Raw genomic sequence first — 19,476 nt, 5'->3', positions numbered from 1 at the left:
CTATCCATTTGAATGGAGGATGAGATTAAAGCTGCTAATCTTCCTTCTAGGCCCTGCAGGGCGGAGGAAAAAGGCATCTTCAGTCACGTATACAGAGGCTGAGATGAGAGAAGTAGCAGCACCACCAATTTGTTCCAATGATTCACCCTGGCTTGCCATATCTGGTATTTCAGGTGAGGATGACAGTGTGGAGACATGACTGGAGTTCGTAGCTCTTTTTTAGTACGCATAGTCCTAAGCACAAAAGCAGAGGCACTATTTAAATGCACTATTTGCTGAACATAGTCTGACAGTGTAATGCCGCTATACAAGTTCAAGCTAGTGCTGGGGGAAAAAAAAAAAAGTCCTTTTCAGATTAGGAATGCCCTTAGCAGCCCTTATGTGCCCCACTGCTCCTGTGTCCCGAGTGCAGCCAGGCTTGCTTCTCCTTGCTACAGCCGAGGAGAGACTGCTCCATGTGAAACTTTTAAGCCTGCGCCGGGTGTCCTCCACATGGTGCTGCGCCTAGGCCCCGCCCCCGTCAACACGCCCCACTCCTTTTGTTTGAGAAAAAACTTTCCTGCGCACGCCGACCCAACACCTGGGGGGGGGGGGATTTAGAGCCCAAACAAGCAGGAAGAGAAAACACCATATGTGGAGCGAACTCGGGACTTCCGCACCCCCTGCGGGGGGTAATTACAAGGGGGGTACAACTGCTGATTCCCTAAACCTCCTGGTCCCTTTAGGGGGGAGAAATGCATGGCAGATCTCTTACCTTAAGAGGAATCCCCCTGTGCAAGCTGCTGCGGCCACACACAGACTGACACTGAGCTGAAGTGAAGACAACAGATTAAGGTATTTGCACATAGTGGAGAATTAAGGCATGACAACATTTTTCCCTAATGAAGAAAACCTTAGGTGGACTTTTATAGTTCCTAGGCTTTCTCCCTTACCTTATCCCCGCCAATCCAATCCCTGTGAACTATTTTTGCATTAGCATTATCACGCTGTCCCGTCAGGAATTTCACAGTTCAGCCTGTATTCTCAGGTAGCTGGGGGTATTACAGGTGCTATAGGGGAGTGCTGTATATTGGGGAAGGGAGGACTTCCTCCATTGCGGGCTCTCTCGTTTATCCATGTGGGTATACATACACTGTTTACAGGGAGGGTATAGATAGCTTGGTGGGGTCCCATGGATGTGGGTACTCCTACCATATCTATCTTTTAGGGGTGGTTGCCAATACTTTTGTACCTTGCTTTCTATAGCCAATAAATCTAGGCTGTGTCAGTTTCCATCACCTGAAGGTGGCCTATAACCCACATAGTAATTACTATGGTACTCTGTGTCCCGTGATGTACGATAAAGAAAAACCTTCAGCTTTTAGACCATATTACAGTGATATAATGTGGACTCAACATTAAAATAAATATGTTGTTGCCCTTTCATGTGGTACCAACGAAAAAAAAAAAAATTGAATCAAAAACCTGCACAGCAACATGACAAAATAATGCCAAGCATCTTCATTTTCTTAATAGATACGTGCACTTTCTGTAAATAACCAAGTATCACAGCAGCAGTATGCATACAGTGCAACCTTTTCATTTGGTTATAGTGGTATTGAACCCACTAATAATTAGCACCTTAAATAAATTGTGTTACATAAGACTTATGGGGGTTGATTTATTAATGGAGCTTGGATTAACGAAATGGTTATTTACTTTGCAAACTGATTTCTGGTAATGTTCTAGTAAACATCTAGGTTCCCCTTTTTTATTTTATTTATTTATAACCATTTTTTATTGAAGCATAAACATGTTTTTACATTGTCCAAATAGTGATACATGCATCGAACCAATCATTGCAGTAAATTGCCTGCTCAGTATCACTAACGTGCTTTTTATAAAAAGCAACAGAAAAACAAAAACCAGTAAAGATTAAACAAAGCCATTTGAAGTAATTTGCGATACCGTTGGTATAGGGGGCATGGAGCATTTTGCTGGTGAGAATAGAGTATTGACCTCACATCTTTAACACTTAGCCTCTAGGGAGTTACTAATAGAAAATGGTATTAAATAACTAAACTTTAAACTTTTTTTAAAATTTTGGATAGAGGGCAGAAGGATTAGAACACTTTTCAGTTTTTAATGCTGTCTGTGCCCCCATTAGGGAGAATCCCCCTCTCTATTTGCTCTTTTTACAGTTATCAGTGAAAGTACAGATGATGAAAAAAAAAAAAAAAAAAAATCTGACAGAGGTTTTAAACCTTCCCCTGCACGATCCAAAATGGGGAAAAAAAAAAAAAAGAAAAAAAAGTTTTGCCTATAGTTCTACTTTAACCACTTGCCGACCAGCCGCCTTCGCAATACGACGGCAGGTCAGCTCTCCTGCGCTAATCGCCGTACTGCGCGATAGCGGACAGGTGTGCGCCTGCTGTGGGAGTGTGCTCGCGGGTCGGGCACTCGATGTCCGCCGTTGACCCACGATCACCTAGTACAGAGGTAGAATGGGGATCTGCCGTTTTAAACAAGGCGGATATCCCCATTCTGACAGGAGACATGACAGATCTACTGTTCCCAGTGATCAGGAACAGCGATCTCTGTTATGTCCCTGGCAGCCCATCCCCTTACAGTTAGAACACACCTAGAAAACAGTTAACCCCTTGATCGCCCCCTAGTGTTAACCCCTTCCCTGTCAGTGTCATTTTTACATTGATCAGTGCATTGTAATAATGTCACTGGTCCCCAAAAAGTGTCATTTGGGGTCAGATTTGTCCGCCGCAATATCGCAGTCCCCCTAAAAATTTCAGATTGCCTCCTTTACTAATAAAAACAACAAAAACAAATAAAAGTCCCAAAATCTATCCCACTGTTTGTAGACGCAATAGGTGTATATTGATTGGTTTGCAAGTTTTTTTACTAAAAATATGTAGAAAAACATATCAACCTAAACTGATGAATAAATTAGGTTTTTTTATATTTTTTCTTTGGATATGTATTGTAGCAAAAAAAAATTTTTTTTTTTTTTCAAAATTGTCGCTCTTTGTTTATAGCGCAAAAAATAAAAACCGCAGAGGTGATCAAATACCACCAAAAGAAAGCTCTATTTGTGGGAAAAAAAGGACATCAATTTTGTTTGGGTACAGCATCGCACGTTCGCGCAATTGTCAGTTAAAGTGACGTCGTTCCGTATCGCAAAAAAATGGCCTGGTCATTAAGGGGGCAAATCCTTCTGGGGCTGAAGTGGTTAAAGTGGAGTTCCACCCACTTTTACAACTCTTCAGCATCCCTCACTAAACTGTGCACTGTAAACGAATTGGATATTTTTAAATTTTTTTTCTCAGCACCTACTGTATATCTGCTGTATTCATTTTTCACTTCCTCCTCCCTGGCCGCGGCCCATCGCATCATTTCCTGTTTGCAATGCCTTCTGGGAAGGGGCGCCAACTTCCTCTGACACTGCCGTTGCTGTGGAAACCTGACCTGAAACCTATTACACTGCTTGTGCTGCACTGAGCATGTGCGAGATCTGCAAGGATGAGATCCAGGAAGAAATACAGTCTGGCTTCAAATGCCCACACTTAAGATGGCCACGGCCTGCTGTAGGTTTATAAAATAACAAACTACTGCTATAAACTAACAAAACAGACATTAGTTTACAGACTAACTTTACTAGAATACATTAAGCTTGTGTATTATAGAGGTATTATTTAAAAAGTATAATTTCGGCCGGAACACCACTTTAAGCATCCTCTGTATACATTTGTCTTTGCTAAGTGAGCAGCCTCTGCCACATAAATAAAACCCTGTAAGAACCTCAATTGTACCTGATGGAGTAAAAAGAAATGGCAGCTCTTAAACTGCAACATGCTTAGCAAACCTATCCCTCAGTTTAATTTCTTATAAGATTAAGGAAGGAAGGAAGGAAAAGAAAGAAAGAAAGAAAGAAAGGGGTCCGAATCATGTGAAAATGTATTCTTGTGACTTTTGGCATTAAAAAAAAAAAAAAAAAAAAAATAAAACACATGCTTAGCCCCCCAAAACACAGCAGAAGCCGTAAAAAGAACGTAGCCACGTTTTCACCATCAGGAAATCAGTCCAGAGCAAAGATATGCAGCCAAAGCAAGTGCTTCAGCAAACTAAATGTAATCTTTTTAGGGTTAACATCTACTTTAAAGGCTAACTCTACCCTTTAGATCAGATACACCCATATTTAGGGCGTAAAATGTAATGTGGTGCCAAATGCCCCACCCCACATTAAAGCCTGCAGCAGCTGTCACTTTTGAAGGTTGCGTGACGGTATACAAATGAACAAAGTCACATCTACCACAGCACTGCAGTCCACTGACACTTCCTGCGGCTCAGTACCTGAAAGTTTTAGTAAATATAAACCGCTAAATAACTTCTCATCAGCAGTATATAGCAGTCTTGTGACTTCTATCAGTGCCTGGTTAAAGCTTGTAGGAGGAGTTTTCATACTGTACTGGCTATCCTATCAGGATGCAGGACATCTGACCCTCTGTCTGGACAGTGCTGATTGGCCCTGTGCTGTAAAAAAAAACAAAAAAACTCTACCTGCAAACAATTTTTCTAAATTTTGTTTTGGTTATAATTTTACGTGTAGCCTAAGGCACTAACAGTCTACATCATTAGATCTCTCCACCCCTAATAACTTACCATTTTCCACAAAGATGTACAGAAGAATGGCTCTAATCTTGTCATAATTATCTAGTTCTTTATTCAACAAGACTGGCAGTAAAACTCGCATGTGCTCTTTCACCTTCAGTCCCTCAGCATCTGTCCCTAGTGCCAGATCCTGCAATACACAGTGTCAGGTTAAGCATTCTATAGCAACGTTCAGTAAACTTACAATAGTTCAGGTTATGCCACTTGCCATTTGTTTTAAATTTAGCTTAGTTCAAGGTTTTAGTAGAATGTGTTGCAGATTATTACATTTTGCAGGTAACGGAAAAGATGCAGATTAGCAAAATTTCTTATACAATTTTGTTTTGCTTGTAGTGCTTTATAGTACAAAATAATTCTCATAAATCCTTTAATCAATTTCACTTAAGTCCCAAAGCCATTTTTTCATGCAAAAAACAGACCGTTTGTCCATTTACATCCGTTTTACATCCAATCCATTTTTTTAAACAGAAGAAAATTAGGGGTTTGATCTGTTCCAAAAAATGGATGTTGATGCAAGTGAATGTAAATGGATTATCATCTGTCTACATCCATTTTTCCATAGAGATATATTGATGTCCATTTTTCATCCGTCAATGGACGATGCATGTGTGAAAGGGGCCTTAGTTGTCAATGTGTTTTAGAGAGGGGGAAAAAAAAAAAATGCGCAGATTGTTTTTGGGCTGTACTATATGGGTACATACAACAACTAACATACACATATGTCGTATTGCTGCGATCATTGGGAGCAGAAAAATTTATTTTGGGTTCTTTGGTGCTAGGTTATGGTAGTAACAAGAAATATGCAGCTAAAATCAAGGAGATATCCATTACCATTTACCACCAAATGAAAGCGCAATTTGTCCTAAAAAAACTTGGCTCAATCCACCTGGATACACAAATTGTGATGATGTGTAAAGTTTTACTAACACATGTAAAAATTGCAAAATTGTGCTTAGGAGTTAACATTTGTTTTACCCTTAGGCGTGGAGGGGTTAATGTCATCAAGCATACATACCTGTTCAACTTTACACAGCTTCTCAAGATTTCCCTTGAATTTCTGCATGCAGTCTTCAGCTAGACCAAGATGCAATGTTTGCTGTAAAAGTAGTAGGAAATTAAATAAAACAAATACAAGTATTGAACTTAATTTAATATTGATCACAAAATCATTGACCCGATAAAAATTAGTTTTATTATGCATTTGTTTCACTCAGTAAACATTCACACATCTTGGCAGAATACAAGAAATGTATTCTTCTTACCTTGCTGATCTGTTTTCTGATGTGTGGCATTTTTTTCATAAGGCTGGACAAATTACTTATGGAAAGCTGTTAAAAAAGAAAAATGTGGATAATGTTTGCAACATAAAACTTCAACTTCCAACTTTTTATAAAGCTGTTGGGCTATGCCCTTACTTTGACAAAATCTGATCTGGGATGGCATTAAAACTATGTTGTGGGTGAAAGAAAATGGAGAGGGACCATGTAGAGAACATGCAGTAATTGTGGGTAGGATGGCTGGCAACTACTTCTACATGGAGGGATGGTAACTAATGGGACATGGCAGAAACACAGGACTGACAGGCAAGCTGGTACCAGAGGCTGTACAGACTATCCAGGCTTGCACTTGGCAGAACAGCACATTTTTTCACTGAATTATTTAGTAAGTGTGGAGCCCCATTGCCCAACTGGGTGCATGCAGTCTTTTGGCACTTGTTTTGTGGAACTGGACCCTAGCAGTAAGCTTCAGTTAAAGTGGAAGTAAACCCTCCTAACGTTTTCAGCCAAGGAAGCTGGCATCTTGGCCTCTGTTTTATCTACAACTGCCATGATGCTGCACATCTGATCAGTTATGACACCAGCCATTGGATGGTATCACGCATTACATTCCCAGCATGTGCCAAAAATGTAACTTTTTTGAAACTATTAAATGGATGGGTTTACTTCCACTTTAGAGTAGAACTATAGGCAAAACTCCCCCCCCCCCCCATTTTGGATAAAGCAAGGGAGGGTTGTAACCCCTGTAGATTTCCCCTAACTTTCTGCCTCATACAGAAAATCCCTGCAAATTAAGGGAATCCCTTGGGGACCCCCTTGTCACCAGAACTAGTATCCCCACTGGAAGATTTCACTTCTATTACTTTTCTGGGGACAACCCAAAATGTGGAAATTTCTTTTACTTTCAATGATAATGGCAAACAGGAGATCTAGATCTATCTATATTTTGCTTTTCTTTATACTTTAATATGTTCCTAGACTTTGGCAGTCTTCTGATGCAGGTCAAAATTTCCCAAATACACCTTGGTATGTCTCTGACCATCTCCTCTAGTATCTCTGACAATCTTCTGTAGCATTTCACATAATGAATTATGTGTTGCTCATTGAGACGGTCAGGTGCTGCACCTTAGGTTCCCTATAGCCTGTAAGCTAACCACCACTACTTTAAAAAAGGAAGGCTTAGTGTATTTTCTGTGAATGCTTAGATAAAAATTCTAGCGGTGTTTACCTTGCTTACAGCTTTTGGTATTACATTCTCTACCATATATTAGTTATTGTATAGTATATAAAAACCTTTATAGATTTGCCCCTACGTGGAGCTCTCAGTGGTGTAGAGCCCATGAACCTCATGCAGGTCATAGAACTACAAATGTGAAAGGAGGCAGTAAAGCACAACTTTGTAGAGTTGCAAAGTAAAAAGCAAGGCATAGGTGAGTGAAATATGACTTGGAGCCAATTCACACTATGTGCAGTGACAGACATTTCACCACAGGGACACACAGGAAACAACCGTTTCCTTTGTGTCTTATTCACACTGCAAAGCAGCCCAGTGCTGAAGCATTCTGCATTTTATCACAGCGCACCGGCCCGAATTGCACTGCGTCATCAGGCAGCACAGCGAGCCGCTGAACATTGCAGTTGATTAAGTGTACATTTTGTACACTTCAAATAAAGCTGATACAAAACGAGAAAGAAAAAAAAAAAGAAGGGGGGGGGGGTCGATGGGCTGTGCAACACACTGCCCCTTTAGTTAAACCGCAACGCAGAGTGGCACTAGTGCTGAATTGCAGTATGAATTGCCCCTTGCCCTATGCAAATACAACCTGTACATAAACAACGCTTTTAATACTAGAAGAAAATAAACGTCGCTATAAAATAAACAGTGGAAATTGTAAACATTTTCTTTAACCCAGTATTACCTTGCCTTCAGCTTCTTTTTTGCTAGAAGAAATTTCTTTAACAAGTTTTGGTATCTCACTGTGAAAATAAAATTGAAATACAGTATGGAAATTCTAATGTTTGAAACAAAATAACTAAAACAGAAAGAAAGTTCCAAAGCTGAACTGTTAAGGGCTAAACCAAAGTTCACTGCTATAAAACTTCAGGCTTGAAGCACCTACAACTGTCAATGGTCTAAAAAATTTCCTTGCCCAGAAAGTGGTGAAATTGTCATAATTGTGATGATTAACACACCACTAAAACAGAGAAATCTATAACCTCCATAAATATGCTATTAACCAGTTCAGCCCTGGAAGATTTGGCTGCTCAATGACCAGGCCATTTTTTGAGATTCGGCACTGCGTCGCTTTAACTGACAATTGCGCGGTCGTGCGACGCTGTACCCAAAACAAAATCAACGTCCTTTTTTTCCCACAAATAGAGCTTTCTTTTGGTGCTATTTGATCATCTCTGCGGATTTTTTTTTTTTTGCGCTAAACAAAAAAAAAGTGTGACAATTTTGAAAACACACAATATTTTTGTGCTTGTTGCTATAATATCCCCAATTTTTTTTTAAAAAAAAGCTAATTTTTTCCTCAGTTTAGGCCAATTTGTATTCTACATATTTTTGGTAATAAAAATCGCAATAAGAGTATATTGATTAGTTTGCGCAAAAGTTATAGCGTCTACAAAATAGGGGATAGAGTTATGGCATTTTTATTATTATTATTTTACTAATAATGGCAGCGATCTGTGATTTTTAATCGGGACTGCGACATTATGGCGGACACTTTTGACACATTTTTTGAAACCATTGACAATTATACACCAATCAGTGCTATAAAAATGCACTGATTACTGTGTAAATGTCACCGGCATGGAAGGGGTTAACACTAGCAGGCAAACAAGGGGTTAACTGTGTTGCCCGACTATGTGTTCCAACTGTAGGGGGAAGGGACTGACTATAGGAGATGACAGATTGTGGTTACTAGCTATTAGGAACTCACGATCTGCCTCTCCTCACAGAACAGGGATTTGTGCGTTTACACATACACACACACGTCCCTGTTCTGCCTCTTGTCCCCGCGAACATCGACACCGCAATGCAGCGTGCACGCGCCTGCTATCCCGCTTTAAGGAGCCGATGTACAGCTACGATGGTTCGCGAGATCGTGTCAACCTGCCGCAGTAGAATGACGGCGGCTGGTCAGCAAGTGGAATGTAAGTATGATGCATGAATACATACTCTAAGACATCAGCGATATGTTTGTGACGAATTTTCACCCAGAGTTCATCAGACTCATCTAAGCGGCCTTCTTTGTCCTTTGTTCCAAGGGAGGTTTCTGCCTGATATCTATTATATAATACAGCAGAAAAAGAATTAAAACACAAACATTATTTGACATGCTCCCATTTAGCATAGGTTGATCTTCTTTGTGTATTTATTTCACATCTGTGCAGTAATCTAGCATGAAACAACTTCTGAATTTTTCTGCCTCTGTGCAGGAGCTTTCTGTAATAAACATTACTGCTCTCTCTCTGTCCTTGAGCTGGATGAATGGTCTTGTATCCACTCCATTAAGTTTTTTTTTTTCTCAGACTGTAGTGTAAAGAGGAGCTCCGGCGTGTTCGCATGCTGCACGTGCAAAGCCCGCCAGGAAGTCGGTAATGCGCTGCGCTAATCACAGGCAGTGAGACCTTTGTCGATCTCTGCAGCCGCACATCGGGAAACGTCTCACTGCCTGTGATTAGCGCTGTGCAGTGCCGACTTCCTGGCGGGCTCGGCACGTGCAGCATGCAAACACTCCGGAGCTCATCCTTACTGTCGTGGATAGACTCTCCTGGGTTCCACCCACAGCTCTACTGCCTGCACATGCCATGCAACACAATGCTTAAGTCACCATTGGATTAAAAAGGTAAAATCTAGGTTTGCAAAGGCATTGTGCACACAAAGCAGATTTATATCCTTTGTAGCCATGGAGAAATATACGGTACTTTAACAGATTTTTTGTACTTGGTGTTGAGCTTAAATGTGGAATTCCACTCAAAAAGCAAAATTTGCCAATGATTAGTAAACGAAATAACTTGCATTTTCTGAATTGCCGATTGTCTAGATTAGAAAAAATGAGTAGTCTAAGTTAGACAATCAGCAATTTCCTGTTCTGTATCATCAATGGTCTGTCTGCTGAGCTGAATGTGGCAGCTCACAGGCACATCCTTAATCTATTATCATCATAAAATCAGCAGAGCTCCGAGTAGCCTTGTCCCTGCCCCGCCTCATCCTACCTAGCCCAGCCTCTGTCCCACCTTGATCTGCTCCCATGTCCTGGCTATCGGTATGATAGGCTAGATATGTCACTTCTGGTAGTGACAAGCCCAACACCCGCACGGATCTACTAAAGCCAAAAGCTGTGTGGTCATATGACAGGGGCATTTTTGAAAGAAAAGGAGATACAAAAAAAAAAAAAAAATGATTATTAAAAAATGTTGAACAATGCAGAATTTCTACTATTGTGGTTAGTGAATGTTTAAAAGAGAGTTGAAGAGAAGCATTTCCTTCTACTTTAAGTACAAAGTTGTACAATCTTTATGACACCCCAGATTCTCAAATCAGATTACCATTTCCAAAGTCACCCACACTTAATTTGTGCAGGCACCAGGTTTTTTGTAAGAACAGGATCTGCATGCTGCAGACTCCACAGGAGGAGGGGAGTATTCAGCACAATAGGTGTTTAGTTTACAGCTAGGTTAGTGTTGGGGGTTAATGTTTTATGGGTTGTCTTAGAGAGAGTTGGGTTTGAGGCTGACATTATCGACTTTGTTAAGCGTTAGAGTTGCAAGGCGTTAGGAACAAAATTAAGCGTTAAAGAAAAGGAGGGAGAAGGAGTGAGAAGAATGTATCAGCTGGCATTAGTCACTTTATAATGTGATGGATCTGGGACTAACATGATACTGTTTTCACTATGTAATGAGTCACTGACCTAGAATAAGCATGCAAAATGGAAAAGTAAGACTTTTCCGACTTCAGTGTTTTTTCAGATCTGTGTTAATAGCTAGTGAAGTTACCGCTGACCGGATGTGAGAGAGTGCGTGGTGAGAGGAGGATGTGTGTGCCTCTCCTCTGTCTCTCCTGTTTCCCCCTGATATAGCGAAGCTGGCCGGTGACTGCGGGAGTGGGTGGAGCGGGGATAACCCGGGCTGCGTACGGCGGGAGGAGCAGGAAAGGACAGCCGCACCATCCCGCAATACAGCAGACCGTTTGGCTGATTGGAGTGCTGGCGTGCTGACGGAGCGGCAGGATGGGGGAGAGAGAAGAGTCCGGAGTATCCCTGTATGACGCTGCTACGCTGTGAAGGAATCCCCTGAGGGAATCTGAAACCGGGAACTCTTACTGAAGGCATCAGTGAAGAGAGGTGGGGGAAGTTGGTGACATGCAGGTGATGTGTAATGCAAACGGGAGCGATGGGGGAAGCCGACTGATCGGTGAGTGACTTTATCATACCCAAAATATATGCACGTACTTGTCACCTGCCCTTGGAGACACTCTGATGCCTGGATTGTTTTGCCTGAGGGATCCCTTTTCTTCTGGTGTTAAAGTAAGGTATCTGGAGACCATGTGTATGGTCGGTGCCCGGGACATTATATAAGCACTAGGAAGCGCAATGGCATAGATGCATAATATCAGCGGACACTGTTCTGAGCTATTTTTTGCCCCTAAAAAGTGCTGAGCACCCAATTCTACAAGGTGTAGCTTACTCTTAGTTGGGATAATTAGCTACAGCGTATGGGGCCCCGATTGCCCGAGTGAACTGACGCCTGAACCTTTGCTTTATTACCTGAACGTTTTTGATGCATATGGTGTCTAGTGTTTTTTTCTCTATGCACGGGCTCTCGAGAGATTTTCCTCTTCCCCTCCCTCACTCCCTTTTTTTTGGGGACTTGGTAAAGAATTGATCCAGGTCTAGTGTTTTTTTTTTTGGCAAATAATAATGACTAGAAAGAAGGGAGAGGAGCAGTCACAGCAGGAGAATACTGGGACTTTGGCAACACGGTCAGCAAAAGAAAAGGAAAAGGGGAGCCAGGCTGCAGCTGGAGCTAAACTGGAGAAGTTTGCCCATACTCCTGGAAAGTGACCCAATAAAGGGCTCCTGCAGTCAAGTGTAAAGGCCCAACCCGGACCCTCTCAAGACAGAAAGAGCCAAGGCCAGGGTCAGAAAGCCTCACCATCAACGGGTACAAAAATGGCAGGTAACAGGGGGGTAGAAGGTGAGGTCCCGGTTCCTCCTGCTGAACAGATCCTTCACATAGTTCCAGAACTACAGGAGGAACCAACATTGAAGGATAAACTTACGGCTGTAAATGCATGTAAATGCTCACTGAATAATCTCTCTGAACAAACTGGGGGAATTAACGGAGGAATTGCTTGTGATGGGCCAGGATTTGAAGAAAATTGGGGAAGGAAAAGAGCCCTAGAGGAGAGACTAAGTTTAATGGAAGATGATTTTGTGCCCTTAAAACAGGAAATTCAAGTAATGAGAGAACTAATGGGCCTTCAGGCCTCAAAGCTGGTCGAATTTGAGAACAGGGCATGCAGGAGCAATGTGCGAGTGGTGGGACTTCCAGAGATGTCTGAAGGCCCCCATCCAGTTGCGTTCTTAAAGAAATGGTTCAAGGAGACATTTGGGGAACACACCTTTTCACCCCAGTTTTCAATAGAGAGCCCACAGAGTGCCCGCTAGGGTATCGCCATCTGGTGGGCATCCCCGGTCAATCCTTTTAAAATTTCTCAATTACAAGGACAAAAAGAGACCCTCCTAAGAGCTAGGAAGATGGGGAATATTCTCTTTAATGGCATTAGGATATAATTCTATCCAGATTACTCTCCAACACTACAAAAGCGAAGAGCAGAGTTTATTAGGGATTAAACGCTCTTTGCAGAAGCATAGAATTAAGTACGGTCTATTATATCCTGCACGTTTGCGAATTACGGCAGCAAGTGTAAAAGGGATGGACCGTGGGGTTAGCGGGGGGGGGCTAGGGAGGCACATGTATGATAGCATTACAATGTATGTGGCAGGTAGTGTACCTGTTAGGATGTTTTAACACAGGGGTGGTATGAGTGGGTGGTATGGGGAGTAGATTGGGGAATGGTCATGCAGAAAACCCATGGGGTTAGCCTAGGCAGGCAAGTACAAGTGGGGGGGGGGGGATTGAGAGTGGGGGAGGGTGGGAGGTGGATGGCACATTATTATTTAAGGTATATACAGGATGGGGATAAACACATAAAGAAAGTGCAAAAAGACACAAAGAAAATATGCTGCGTATCAACACAAAATAGGATAAGCATAACACCACATGCTGTTAAGGACCAAGTATTGTTTAATGACACTTATGCAAGTATAGAAAATGGTGAAATGTTAATAATTTGGTGTGTTCTCTCATTGAGGAAGGGGTATAATTCACCTGCCCCCTGTCCTCGTCCTTTATTATGTCAGGAACATTATAGAGACCCCGTGGATGCAACCTAGTATTCTTAATATAGCCTCCTGGAATGTCAGGGGGCTTGGTAACCAGGTTAAAAAAATTGCGTTTTTTTTCTTGCTTGAGAAAGGTCGGGTGGATTTGGTCTGCCTGCAGGAGACGCACTTAACGAGAGATACGACTGCATGTCTTTATGGCAAGAAATTTTGGTTCCAATACCATTCGTTTCACTCTTGTTCCAGGGACGTGAGCACAATGGTAACAACCGATGTGCGTTTCTCCTGTAGGTAAGCCAAGATGGATAAAAGGAGGGCGTTATGTGTTTTTATACGGTCAGATAGAAAACAAATCATACATTGTGGCCAATCTCTATATTTCACCTCCTTTTAAGATGGAGGTTTTATATAAATTGGCAGAATTTTTGGAAGATAAAGAGGACATTCCGGTCAAAGTGGTGGGGGGACTTTAATGAAGTTCTCGATCAGAGAAAAGATTGTTTACCCGGCAGAAATCTGACAAGGTCCCTGAGGGACGGTTAGCTCAATTTATGGAAGAGCTGGGAATGTGTGATGTTTGGAGAACTCGGAACCCAATGAGACAACAGTACAGTATGTTTTTCCAGCTCATATGCAACATTGTCAAGAATAGACATGGCTTTTAGAAACGGGGATATGTTGCAGTTGGTAAAAAGCATTTTATACGCTACTAGGGGAGTGTCAGACCATTCACCACTAATATCGACGATTCAGCTTGAAGGTCAAAATTCCCAGAGAGCGTGGAGTATAAGCCCATTTTGGGTGGAGGTAATGGGGGAACCAACAGAGATAATAACAAAATTAAAAGAATTTGTAATATTGAATAAGGTTCCGCAACAGCTGGGGTAGTGTAGGATACCCTGAAGGCCTTCCTTAGAGGGTTACTAATACAGCAGTTTGCAAAGATTAAAAGGAGGTCTAGGGAATGGGAGGAGGCCATTGGGAGGGAAGCTGCGGAATCTGAAGAGACAATATGTGGAAGATCCAACTCCAGAAAAACAAGCGAGGTGGCTTAAAAGTCAACAAAAATATCAAAACATTGTTAATAGAAAGGCTGAGAACAAGCATCTTTTTCAGAGTCAATGAGCTTTTTCTGAAGGGGAGTGTGCAGGCCGTATGTTGGCCCGGTTGGTGAAGGCCAATAACTCCCCATCAGCAATTGCAGCGATTAGGATGCCAGGGGGAGAAATTACCTCTCGGACTCCTGAAATATTGGACTAATTTAGACAGTATTATGCAAATTTATATAAATCTAGGTTGGGAGAAGAGGCGAGAGAAATGGACCGCTTTTTTGGGGGGATTGAGGTACCATTTCTTTCAGAATAGGAAAAAGATCAACCAGAGGCCCCCATAACGCTGGAGGAACTGCAATGCACAGTGGCTGGGATGGCTAATCAGAAGTCTCCCGGTCCAGATGGTCTTCCTACAGAAATTTATAGGCAGTATGGGGAGGTGATGCTTCCAGAGTTACTAAGGATGTTAGGGGAGGCGGTGGCAGGGGGGGGGGGGGGGATGCCCGCCTCAATGTCAGAGGCCACAAGAGAGGGTCCTGTCAAAAGAGGGGAAAGATCAAACGGATACTTCATCCTATAGACCAATATCACTATTGTGTACAGATGCCAAAATATTGGCAAGAGTGTTGGCGGCCAGGGTGATTAAATATACACATAAGCTCATTCACCCAGATCAATCCGGGTTCATCCCCAATAGATCTACCAGTATCAATATAAGGCGGTTGAACCTGAACCTTCAGATCCCGACGGAAAATATGGGTTCACGAGCTGTCGTTTCCTTGGATGCCGCTAAAGCATTCAATAGTTTGGAGTCGGTTTATTTGTGGTGGGCTCTGGAGGTATTTGGGTTCGGACCTATTTTTGTAGGTTGGGTAAAAGCACTTTATAAGTCGCCAAGTGCCATGATAAGGATCAATAACACACACTCCGAACTGATCCAGCCTGAGAGGGGAACACGACAGGGATGTCCCCTGTCACCACTGTTTTTCGCCTTAGCAATAGAGCCACTAGCAATTGCGATTAGATCTGCAAGAGGGATACAGGGATTTAAAAAGAGTCGGGGGAAGAAAGGATCGCATTATATGCAGATACCCTGTTCTTCCGGGGAGATACAGACTCATCCTTGGCGACAGCTATGAACATTGTGGAGGATTTTGGGCAGTTTTCAGGCCTGGTAATTAACTGGGAGAAATCGGCCCCGATGTCTGTAGACTCAAACTCTTTCCCATCCTCGGTCGAGTAAGTAAGGCTGGTGGATAGGATGAAGTATTTAGGAATATGGTTAACAAGGGACCCAAATCAATATACTGAGGATAATCTTGCTCCCCTTCTGCTTAGATTCAAATGTAAGTGCGATATCTGGAGCCGTCTCCCCTTGTCAGCAGCTGGAAGAATTAATCTGATCAAAATGATCTGGATGCCCCAACTTTTGTACCAGTTACATAATTCACCAGTTTGGATTAGAATGGAATGGTTCAAGAAAATTGAAACACTGTTTCGGGAATTAAATTTGGAAGAAGGGTCAGGCTTGTATTGGCTTACAGATATTGCAGCTACCAATAAAAGAGGGAGGAGCGGCAGGTCCACATCCTCGTAGTTATTTTTCAGCCGCTCAGTTGCAGCATCTGAGGGGATGTGATACATTGGGGGATGGTAATAAAAATGTGCGAATGATGCTGCAGGGAGCCCCGTATAGTAGCTTGGTTGAAGCCCTGGAAGCGGATTCTCTTCTTCCTGGGTGCCCCACACTAAAATCAATTATAAAAGTATGGCAGGCTGCCAAAACAGTAATGGGATATAGGGGGTTAACAGAATATACCCCAATTTGGGATAACAAATATCTTCCAGATTTGATCGCTTTGGGTAAAATAAAAGAGTGGGAGGTTTTCCGGAAAACTTGTCCAACTATATGGAGGGAGTACGTTGAAGTCATTTGCGGAGTTGAAAAGCGAGTACGGTATCCCAAACCACTCATTCTACCGGTACCTTCAAATTAGACACGCCCTAAATGCCCATTTTAAAAACACAAATAGTGGAATGGTGCAAAGTACCCCTTATACAAAAAATTGTCAAGTCAGGATCTTCCAAGGGTTTGATATCAGAGATTTATGAACAGTTACGTAGTAAAACTATTACTGGGGAAAGACAAGCCAAGAATAAAAATAGATGGGAAGAGGACTTGGGGGAAAAAATAACAGAAGAACAGTGGAGAAGGATATTGGAACTGAGTCCCCAGTCGTCAGTCTCCCCCTCACAGAAAATGTCGCAATTATTTTGGTTACATAGAATTTATTATACTCCAAAGAAGCTCTTCCGGTATGGATATAGAGCTGATGATAAAATGCCCAAGGTGTCAAGGAACAGGTGATTTGATTCACATGATGTGGAGGTGCCCAAAGCTATTTAGATACTGGACAGTGATACTGGAGGATATTAATACTACGTTTGGGCTCAAGTTGGATGGCACACTATGTTTTCTGGGGAAAATAGAGGAAAACAGGGTGTCTGTAAATAGCAAAATGGCAGTAATAAGATGTTTATTCCAAGCACAAAAGATAATAGCACAGAAATGGTAATCAGTGAGACCCCCGACACCAGAAGAATGGGTCAAAGTGATGGATGCTACTGTATTGAGGGAAAAAGTGGTATTTGTTAGACGAAGGAATCTGGATAAATTCTTAAAGATGTGGAAGCCCTGGTTAGATAAAATGGTTTGCCCACCATAAAGGAAGTAACCAGGTAGTAGAGATCGTATCTAAAGAGTAGGTGGATATTGCCAGGAAAACGAGGGGGGAGTAGAAAGGACGGGGGGGGATGGAAAGTAAGAGAGAAGTGAGAGAAACAACACATTGTATAATAAACAAATATATTAAACAGACACGGTGCATAGATAGGACTGTCTACACTTTAGCACAAGGAAGGTGGGGGGGGGGGGGTATATGGGTTTAGAGAATAAATAGAGGGGTTGGAATGGAGGTATTGGTAGCACTTTTGTTTTTCTTATTTTGTTAAGAGAAGCAAATATGAATGGTATACAAAAAGTATTGAAAGTTATTTAAATTTGAAATCCTGCATGACATTGTAAATATGTTATAGTAATATGTACACAGTTTTAGGTGCCTCCTGATTGGTGGTATATGTTTTTGTAAAAATTATAAAAATAAAAGAGTTAAAAAAAAAAACAAAAAAAAAAAACACCCATTTATTCTATATACTGCATAGCTTACCTTACCACAGCACATTAAATACTTAAATTTGTGGCTGCATTTGTTTTCTTCTTAGGCTTATTCCTCTTTATTTTCACCTGGTGATCTGGCCAGTAACAATTCCTGTTTTAGGGTGCCTACACTCTGGGCAACAGAGACTTTTTGGACAGCAGCACTGTCAGCCTGGGGGGGGGGTCTAGCGTTAGAACTACTAGCAGATTTAGATGGATTATCAAATTGAAGCCAAACACCAGCTAACACTCCTTATGCGGTTACAGCCAACCATTGTAAGAACCCCTGTCAGTGTTAAATTGTTTGTCTCGACTCTAACTGGTACATTTGCAGAGGAAGGCTTGGCCTATTCAAAAATAACAGACTTACTGGCAAAATCACCAGGTGAAAGTAAAGGAAAAAAAGCATAAAAAGAAAACAAATGCAGCCACCATATTCAAGAATTGGTAAACTGCAATATACAGTAATACTTTTGTCTTTGAGGTTAATGCAACTTAAACTTTAAGGAGAACCCGCAATGTGCACCTATAATAGCATGTCAGCAACCAGCTCACAGGTTCCTGGTAATATCCAAAACATTTCATGACTCAGCTATAGTATATAAAAAAAAAAAAAAAGAAAAAAAAAAAAGAAGATCTACAGACAGAATAAAATATAAACATCAGGTTTTGTGCAAAAATTACTTGTATACAATATTGCTTCACAAGGATATCATTTATTTGCAGGAAAAGCAAAAAAGTACTTGCTTGTAAACATCATTTTCAATGGGTAAAAGATCATAAATCATTGCTTGAAAAGTTAGTTCATGCAGCACCGTAGAAACTGGATCAAATCCTCTGTCAAGTATAAGTAGCTGGGACTGACTTTTCTCCTGCGGTTAAAAAAAAAAAACAAAAAAAACCCTTTTATCTTTATCCTTACACCACAAAAAGCTTAACAATAAAAAAAAGGATTATAAATTAGTACAGAATTAAATTTGTTATTTCATAAAAAATAACCATCCAGCGAGTATCCATAAGGGCAATAAATGGCCATTTGATAAACTGGTCACTGAATGGATGCTAGTTGGCCTATAGAACCCAAACGACTGGTCTGCTAAGGTTATCAGATTCCGTTTTTGCAGCACGATTTGCTTAGGTTTTGCAACTCCTATGGGCAGGGCACGGTCACATTTTATGTAGTTTGTTCACATATGTTACTTTTGTATATATTTAATTTTGTGATTTACCCCAAATAAAAGCTTTGTAAAAATGCTGGGACTATATAAAATTAAGAGTAATATCAATTCCTCAGGAGAAGAGGAAAGCAATACACTCAATCATGTGGTAACAAGTGCGATTAAATATTTTGTTTAGCCTGTGTAAATTAGTTTTTTTTATCATCATCAAATGCAATTATCTGAGCTGAACTTATGGAACCGTTGACTGTAATTTCCAGTCCTGGCAGCTATGGAACAAGAAATAGTTTAATGACGGTTTCTATCCAAAAGCACTGTAGGTATGACAGCTGAAATGCATACTCCATTTATCCTTAGCAGAATGTGTACAAATGCAAACCAGAATCTTTTCTCTGGCCCTAAAAGTTGGTTGGTGAGCATGGCTTTAGCATCAGAGTTGATGCAACTGCTAGTCACATCGCTGACAGCAGGGAACAGAATCTTTGTTGAAGAAAGCTGAATCAGTGTGGGGAATGCAGGGACAAGTGCAAAGTGCTGCGTGAATGCAGGACTCAAGGGCAAGAGAAAGAGAAAGTGGTAGGATCTGAGGAGAACAGCAGGCGGTGGTGCCATCCCACTGATGAACAAACCTCCAGTGATCTGGGGACCACCTAGAACCCAGAAACAAAACCACTC

The 19,476-nt window shown here is 41.5% G+C and overlaps 1 protein-coding gene across 3 annotated transcripts in view; it reads right to left on the bottom strand.

Moving 5' to 3' along the window:
• The window catches only part of STXBP3 (syntaxin binding protein 3), a 202,164-nt gene that overhangs the window by 73,240 nt on the left and 109,448 nt on the right, over positions 1–19,476 (bottom strand). For all 3 annotated transcript variants that reach the window (XM_073592934.1, XM_073592932.1, XM_073592933.1), the window contains exons 9-14: positions 18,371–18,495; positions 9,124–9,231; positions 7,859–7,916; positions 5,925–5,990; positions 5,678–5,758; positions 4,654–4,792 (exon numbers count right to left, since the gene is read on the bottom strand). In XM_073592934.1, coding sequence (XP_073449035.1) covers positions 4,654–4,792; positions 5,678–5,758; positions 5,925–5,990; positions 7,859–7,916; positions 9,124–9,231; positions 18,371–18,495 — 577 coding nt within the window. The remainder of the gene's footprint in view (positions 1–4,653; positions 4,793–5,677; positions 5,759–5,924; positions 5,991–7,858; positions 7,917–9,123; positions 9,232–18,370; positions 18,496–19,476) is intronic.

The sequence above is a fragment of the Aquarana catesbeiana genome, linkage group LG07 (genome assembly GCF_042186555.1).
Source record: "Aquarana catesbeiana isolate 2022-GZ linkage group LG07, ASM4218655v1, whole genome shotgun sequence".
In the NCBI taxonomy this organism is placed as follows: Eukaryota; Metazoa; Chordata; class Amphibia; order Anura; family Ranidae; genus Aquarana; species Aquarana catesbeiana.
Note: the sequence above shows the minus strand (reverse complement) of the source record. Positions and strands in the feature narration are given on the sequence as shown.